This window comes from Saccostrea cucullata, unplaced genomic scaffold, assembly GCF_032062105.1.
Source record: "Saccostrea cucullata isolate Sc308-1 unplaced genomic scaffold, CSIRO_AGI_Scuc_v1 ctg6031, whole genome shotgun sequence".
Lineage (NCBI taxonomy): Eukaryota > Metazoa > Mollusca > Bivalvia > Ostreida > Ostreidae > Saccostrea > Saccostrea cuccullata.
In genome coordinates, this window is record NW_026929131.1 from 29,161 (window position 1) to 36,833 (window position 7,673).

At 34.6% G+C, this 7,673-nt stretch overlaps 2 protein-coding genes across 2 annotated transcripts; both read right to left on the reverse strand.

Moving 5' to 3' along the window:
- Positions 1-3,813: 3,813 nt before the first annotated feature.
- Positions 3,814-5,292, reverse strand: LOC134279871 (G2/M phase-specific E3 ubiquitin-protein ligase-like). Its single transcript, XM_062762288.1, has 5 exons — positions 5,220-5,292; positions 4,947-5,128; positions 4,627-4,799; positions 4,236-4,450; positions 3,814-4,061 (listed from the first exon to the last, which is right to left on the reverse strand). Exons 1-5 carry the CDS (start codon positions 5,290-5,292, stop codon positions 3,814-3,816), a joined length of 891 nt encoding a protein of 296 aa, XP_062618272.1.
- Positions 5,293-5,998: 706 nt separating this feature from the next.
- Positions 5,999-7,090, reverse strand: LOC134279872 (uncharacterized). The gene is made up of 3 exons (XM_062762289.1): positions 6,811-7,090; positions 6,641-6,702; positions 5,999-6,241 (listed from the first exon to the last, which is right to left on the reverse strand). The coding sequence occupies exons 1-3, from the start codon at positions 7,088-7,090 to the stop codon at positions 5,999-6,001; spliced, it is 585 nt and encodes a 194-aa protein (XP_062618273.1).
- Positions 7,091-7,673: the final 583 nt, after the last annotated feature.

Sequence of the window (7,673 nt, forward strand, 5' to 3'; positions counted from 1 at the left end):
CGATCTGAAATCTACTCTTTGGATCGGAAACCCTTCGCTAGCGAAGATTACTCTTAAGATGCTAAATGCTAAATTGATTCATTTTCCTCTTTTTAATAATTTGAATAATTTGATTTTGATTAAAACATAAAGATAACATCTTACCTGAAATAATGAGTATGCAGTTTGTTATATTAACATAAGAATCCGTACGCTCTCTTCTGGAAACCCATTTAACTAAAATATTTTATGTTTTTTTTCTGAAAACAATTTAAATATATCAAACGTTTTATGGTACCACTGCAGGTGTAATACCCCACCTTTGATCTCTATTGAAACAAAATTGATTATATTTTCAATTGTTTAATTTTTCTGATTCTGCATTATATGTTTATATGCATGATACTTTGTGTTTTTTCATACAGTCATTTATAATGTAAATAAATGGCATTTTTCAATTCACTTAATCTTAATTTTGTTTCTTCATATCAAACAGAGTTAAACTATTGTCAGTGGGTTTACATAAATATTTAATTTACATCCTTAAATTAATTTATGTAAAACATCTGACACGGCAGACCCATGCTATCAATTAAGTTTTTTAATCCCAAAATTTCTTATCCGTGAGATTAAAGCAATTCTCGAAGATTTTTCTGTAAATTGATATGATTTATAGGCTCGGCCGTCGGATGCTATGATATGCGCGTGGGTTCTCACGTCTTTCACCATTCCCTCACTTTTGCCTTGTCAGTGAACGCGCAAACAAAAATTCTGCTGTAATTTTAATTGCCCTCCGTCCCGCCCCAACACCATCTGTAATTATTGCCGTGTCAGCATAGTTATCTTTGATTGGTTTTTTATGATACATGTTCTTTTAGAATAGTTTGTCATGATTATGTTTTAGTTTGCTAAAAATATGTACGATTGTGGTGTTTGCGAATTTTTATACCCCACCTTTGATATCTATTGAAACAAAATTGATTATATTTTCAATTGTTCAATTTTTCTGATTCTGCATTATATGTTTATATGCATGATATTTTGTGTTTTTTCATACAGTCATTTATAATGTAATTAAATGGCATTTTTCAATTCACTTAATCTTAATTTTGTTTCTTCATATCAAACAGAGTTAAACTATTGTCAGTGGGTTTACATAAAAAGAATTATGTTTTTTATGAAAACAATTTAAATATATCAAACGTTTTATGGTACCACTGCAGGTGTAATCTTTGATTCTTTAGTTGAACTGTACGGAAGCCCATTAGTGCCAACCTCTATATATAAAGGAAAAGCAATATATATAAGCAAACCTCTATATATAAAGAAAACGCAATATATACAAACAAAACCTCGATATATATAAAGAAAATGCGATATATATAAACAGAACCTCAATATATATAAAGAAAATGCGATATATATAAACAGAACCTCGATATATATAAAGAGAAATGCGATATATATAAACAAAAACTCGATATATATAAAGAGAAATGCGATATATATAAAGGGAAAATTTTCCATCACGTGATCCGTATCCCACAGATCTCGATCAAATGATATACAGATTAACCCCAGGCAGGGGAGAAACCAGTAATACCACTCCTGTAATTACGTTCACTTCACAGAAGCAGCATAATGGTATGTATTATTTAATACTCTTTATCTATATTTCATCATGTTCATACACAATGTATCAATGAGTCGTATAACTTTGCAAAAGAGCGCATACATGTAATCTATTGAATAATTTAATGAAGTTTTTTCTGCTCATATATTTTTCATGTTTTAGGTGAGCTTTATTTTGACGACCTTCCTTGTTCTATGCTTTACAAAAAGAAACTTTGCTGTTTTACCTTTGGCTCCACACTTAAGAAATTATGAGACTGAAGAGGAATTACTCAGTGCGTATATGTCAGAAGGATATTCTTACGATATAATACTGATGTTTCTGACCACGTATCATGGTTTTAAATGGAGTTTAAGGACTCTTAAAAGAAGGCTTAAATCATTTAACTTGTTTCGGAGAAAAAACCCAAGTCCGATAGGAACTGTAGAAGAAAAAATTAGATTAGAGTTGAGTGGACCCAGCGGAAATGTGGGTTACAGAGAAATGTGGAAATTGTTGAAGTTTAAGTATCAGTTGTGTGTTTCTAAGAATACAGTAATGCGGCTATTACAAAGATTGAATCCCGAGGGAAGTGTAAGAAGAATCAGACGCCGTCTTCAAAGGCGTGTCTATGTAAGTAATGGCCCCAATTTTACATGGCATATTGATGGCTTTGACAAGTTAAAACCATATGGGTTTGCCATTCACGGTGCAATTGACGGATTTTCAAGACGAGTTCTTTGGTTAGAGGTGGCTGCATCTAACAGCGACCCGGCCGTAATTGGGGAATATTTTCTTAATTGTGTCGAACAATTGCAAGGATGTCCTAGAAATCTTCGAACAGACCCAGGCACTGAAAATGGTATTCTAGCTACAATTCAGACAATATTTACCAATGATCCTTCTAGTCATTCCTATGTGACGTCAGTAAGAAATCAAAGAATAGAAGCTTGGTGGAGTTATTTTAAAAGGAACAGAGCACAGTGGTGGATGGACTATTTTTCGGACATCTATGACTTTGGAATTTATAATCCAGATAATAAATTCCAACGTTCATGTTTTCAATACTGTTTCATGGACTTCATCCAAAGGCAGTTGAATGAAACTGCAATGGCATGGAATTGTCACAGAATAAGACCAAATACCGGGTCTTGTCCGGCTGGAATTCCAAACGAAATTTTTTTCCTACCAGAACTTTATTCTAAATGCAACTTTAAAAGGCCCGTCACTGCACAGGAAATCGAACATCTCCGACAAAACACGAAATCTAAGTCTATCTGTGACGATTCTGAAGTTTATGAATATTTTAACCTAGTAAAATCAAGAATTCATTGGAGAACTGCGACTGATGTTGAAAGCGCATTACAGAATTACCTTGAGTTAATGCACATATCTGGCGAGTAATACCTACAAGTTGTTCAAGTTTTCATTTTTGCAATATAAATGTCTAAAGCCCGGTTTACACGCTCTGCTTTTGCAGCTGCATTTTTGGTCTGCATTTTACTCTGCAAAGCAGACAGAGAGTTTACACCAGCTGCTTACCTTGCCTGCTCTCACTTTAAAGCCATACAGTTTCATACCAGAATGGTCAGTTACGTCTGCTTTGCAGACTGAAATAGGGCAAGTTCTATTCTGTCTGCTTGCATGCCTGCAATGCAAAACCCCTTTTTACACGCTCTTCTTTTGCAGCTCTGCTTCAAAGCAGCTGCAAAAGCAGAGCGTGTAAACCGGAAGAAGTGACATATAAAACAATGAAAATAAAATCAATGAATGCAAATTAACATGGCTTTATTTGTCATACATGTAACACGTATTTGATAATGGCATAAACACGTAGAAATGCACCCTCTCCCTCTACATTCTTGTGGCTGACTGATATAGAGATTTCATGGAGCAATCTACTTTTCCCAGTTTAATTGAGCTTCTAAAATTTACACAGACTACAAATGATATATTTACATATCAAATTTATGCAAATATGTACGTAGGTCTTAATAATAGATGTACACAAGCAAATAAAGACTACAATATGAGGACAGATTAAGTCAGATATTAGAATTGTATTAAGCGTAGATTTACCTTATAAACATGGTTTTAAAATGTAATTTTGATTAATGTAAAAAAAAAAAATACCCATAAAAAATGATTCAGAATTTTTTTATCAGGAAAATTAATTTGAAATTTAGGCGTGTCTGTTCTCATGTAATGACCATGCAATTAAACTATGCTCGACCAAAATTTGGGGCATTTAAAATTCCGAATTCCATATTTTCCTTGAACATTTCAAAAGATGGATGAATTGGAATTTTCAATTCATTCCCACAGGTATTAGCAATGGGGAACTTTCCTCCCCCCTCCTCTTCGTGTAGAAACGACAGAACAGGAGAAGGACTGAGTCCGAGTGGCGGCACTCTGTTTGTTCCAGTTGCAAAAATCAATAAGTGCTCCAAAGTCACCACAGTGGCTCCCTCTGTAAAAGCAAATTATATGTAAATTTAAAAAATTGCATTTTCATATTTTTTTACTGGGAAAAAATAGTTTCAATATAATTTTCATTGAATAATTGGAAATAACCATTAAATACGTATACAATTTCTCTCTACAGAAAGTTATTTTCATAGAAAAATTAAACAATGCCCAGTACCCTCTGCATCTTGTAAAAAGTCCCGCCAATATCCAACCAGTCTGTCCTCGACTGTTCTCCGGTTACTTCCGGTGGGACTGACACATGGACGGAAAATATCCTCCATCGATATCGCCGTCAGTTTGATGTTGGTGAACATTAGGCAATCTCTAAAACTCTCTGGATATGACTGAATGGTGGCCAGCACACCCAGGGTTTGTAATCCAGACTTAAATCTAACCAGTAAAAAATAAATTTTATACTATTAGATACCTGCAAATGAATCGGAAACATAAAAAAATAATTACTAGTAGATTAATCCCTCGATTTGTTATTTTGCCGGGTTACTATAATTAATATATAAGTATAATAGATTTAAGTTAAAGTAAAAAAAGTAAAAAAAAAAGAATACCTGTCAAATGCCGTACGTGTCCTCTCAAGACAGTACCATTTGATCATATCTCTGATTAGTGGCACTTTGTCCTCGATCGATCGTACGTGGTGGAAACATCCCGCTAAAGTCAAAGTGCTGCTGTTGGCTTCCATTGAACTTCTTAAATTTTTCAGCGTATCTGCTTGCAGTATCTGAAGAATCGTGATAAATGAATGGGTAAATAATTTAGCTTATTAAAATAGTATTAAACATTTTATATATATAAAAAATTAAAGGTATTATTTTACTATGAAATTTTAAATGCATTAAATTGTACGAAACTAAATTTTATACTATACCGAGTTGAGTGATTGTTTGAATTCAGATTCGGGGATATCCTCAATCGTAGGATGTACATTTTCCGGACCAAACACTAGCATATCGAACAATAGTTTTGAAAAAAACATTGGAGGTGGACCTCCATGTACTAGATCAATGGCAACCATAACACCAGCCAGATAATATTTGTCCCGTTGTATAGCTAGTGAAAAGATAGTATATTAATGTTAGTACATGGACATTACCTTTATGTCATTAAATTGCTCTGTGAATATTATCATAATCTTTCTTACCATGGCTATTCAAGGTAAGAATCCTGGACGTCGTGGGACCTTCGAACAAAGTGCTGTTCTGTAGTGCATCCATTAGAAGACGGAGAAACTCGCGTCGTGGTCCGCCTTGATCTACCGCCTCCTCTGACAATCCAGTATCATCAGTAAATTTAACGAGCAAGATGTTGTTTGGTGCAAATGTAGACCTTCTAAAGCCCCTACAAGCCCCGTCCCACACATTTCTCCTGTTTATGTTAAATCGAGAGATGTCATTTGATTGAATTTGCAGAGAAAGTTCCTGGAGAATTTCCACAGTTGATCGCGGGGGTTGAGAACTGAAAAAATAAGACCCTTTGGTTTTAAATTCATGATGTTCCAAGCTTTATCAAAGTGTACTTTCTCGGTTTCTTAGTTTCAAATTATTGAATGAAATATGAGAATACTCCACCTGCAAGCCATATCCACTGTTTGCGTATTTTTTGCCTCAGAAGGACTTGGTGGATTAAGATCTTCTTCCTGATCTGAACCATCTGATATAATTGTAATATACTCGCTAAAATGTAAAAAAAAAAATCACGTTATTTATTCACTGTAACTAAATTGTCATTTAAACAGGACTTAGTATCATAATCATTTTTTTTCTTAGAGATTGAGTTTCTTTTGTAGTTTTAAATGTGCCTAGAAATTGCCATGTAATTTTATTGCAGCACAGCCAAATCCTTCGCTAAAAATCTACTCATCTGGAATACTGAGACCCACTAAGCCCCACCTACATATGCCCTCCCCCCACTAATTTTATGTTACTGTAAGGTATTAGATGTGTATAAAGACCTGTAGGTTGAGGGTTGCTCCATTCTGTCGTTTTCTTGTTTTATTACTCTCGTTTCTGCATCAAGTACTCGATTCTCTGGTTTTGGTGCTGGATTTACAGAATCTATATTTTGGGTCTCTCTTTCAGGTGCACGATTCCTTGATTTTGTAGCTGGCCTTTTACGTTTTAGTATTTCTGGTGTTCCGAGCTCCTCCCATGAATCGTCACCTACCTTCAACCGAAAGTATACATATACATGTACATATGTATAAAAATATAAACAAAATAAAAATAGACCTATAAGATCAGGGGATGACAAATCCCATTGCCCGACGCCCGGGGCTAGTGAATTTTAGGATTGGCCAAGTAAAATTTTATCAACCATTTGCCCGTGGGCAAGTGACTTAATCAATTATCAAAAATAAAATCAATATGTATGCCAATATTTTACTCAGTATTTGTCTTTCTCTTTTTTGAAATATTTATAAATACAGTATTTATAAGCTAATGGTAGGGCAGGCAAAAATTCAGGTAAGGCAAGTCAATTTTGACCATGTACTTGCCCTTGGGCAATTGCCTTAAAAATCTATTTGTCAGCCTCTGTATAAGTGTAATATACTGTAGTTCTTACCTCATTTTTGTTATTCAGTTTTGGATCTGGGAGGTCATCAGAATCGCTGCTGTTCGATACATCTGGAGAATATGATAATGCATTTAATGATATTTATTATTATATAACAGGAAAAAAGTGACTCTGGATGAAAATATAGACCATCCCCGAACTAGCTCGAAATAACTTACTTGATTCAAATTCTGTTTTCGGGCAAATGTACAATTGCATATTCTGGAATGGCTTTCCTAGAAAATCTTTATACCCTCGGACAGTAAAAACATTTGTTGCACCCGGTATACTACAAGCCCTGGATCCATCTTTATATAACAGAATGTATTCCTCTGTTGGAAGCATTTTATTGTTTTTATGATGCTTGTCTGTTGCCACCTTTAGGACTTCCATTTCTGTATTGCTAGGGAAGACTTCTATTGGCAGTAATGTTCCCCGTTGATATTTCAGTGTGCCCATGGTGAGTCTCATCACTCCGACATTTATCTATGAAATATAATTTAAGAATTCGACTTTTTAAAAATGTGCCCAATGGATTTCAATAAAAATATAAATAAACCCAATCAACTGATCAGTGAGCTTACAAAAAAAATAGAATATCATGGACGTAGCGCCGCTCCTGCTCGTCGTTTTGAAATTTGGGGGGGGGGGGGGGGGGTTGGCAACCAGAGAAAAAAAATATCATCTTATACCTAAAATACTTGACAAGCAAAAGTAAAAAATGAAAAATTTCCAAACTCAGAAATCTCATTTCGTGCACCAAGGGGGTGGAGGTTGGGTTAGGTTCCAACTTCTTTTCATAGTCAAATTTTATCCATACAATTCCACATTACCCTTATTTGACTACACACAACGAAAAGTGGGGGAGGGGTGGCTTTCAATAAACATAACAAATGATGCTCCGGAAAAGAGGCAAGGATCCCCCATTATAACCCCCTTGCTACATGTACATGTATATGCCTAATTATAGTTATTTTTTTTTTTTTAGATCATCGGTCAGAAAAAAAGTTATGATTGAAGTGATGTGTAGATGTACATGTAT

Bases quoted from the DNA above. Each gene is read 5' to 3' on its own strand.
- LOC134279871 (XM_062762288.1), bottom strand. From the start codon at position 5,292: ATGGATGCACTACAGAACAGCACTTTGTTCGAAGGTCCCACGACGTCC. The intron at 4,800-4,946 runs GTATAGTATAAA...ACGATTCTTCAG, and splicing joins TCAAACAATCACTCAACTCG to ATACTGCAAGCAGATACGCT. The intron at 4,451-4,626 runs GTATTCTTTTTT...TTTACTGGTTAG, and splicing joins ACACGTACGGCATTTGACAG to ATTTAAGTCTGGATTACAAA.
- LOC134279872 (XM_062762289.1), bottom strand. From the start codon at position 7,090: ATGGGCACACTGAAATATCAACGGGGAACATTACTGCCAATAGAAGTC. The intron at 6,703-6,810 runs GTAAGTTATTTC...CATATTCTCCAG, and splicing joins GAAAACAGAATTTGAATCAA to ATGTATCGAACAGCAGCGAT. The intron at 6,242-6,640 runs GTAAGAACTACA...TTTCGGTTGAAG, and splicing joins AACTGAATAACAAAAATGAG to GTAGGTGACGATTCATGGGA.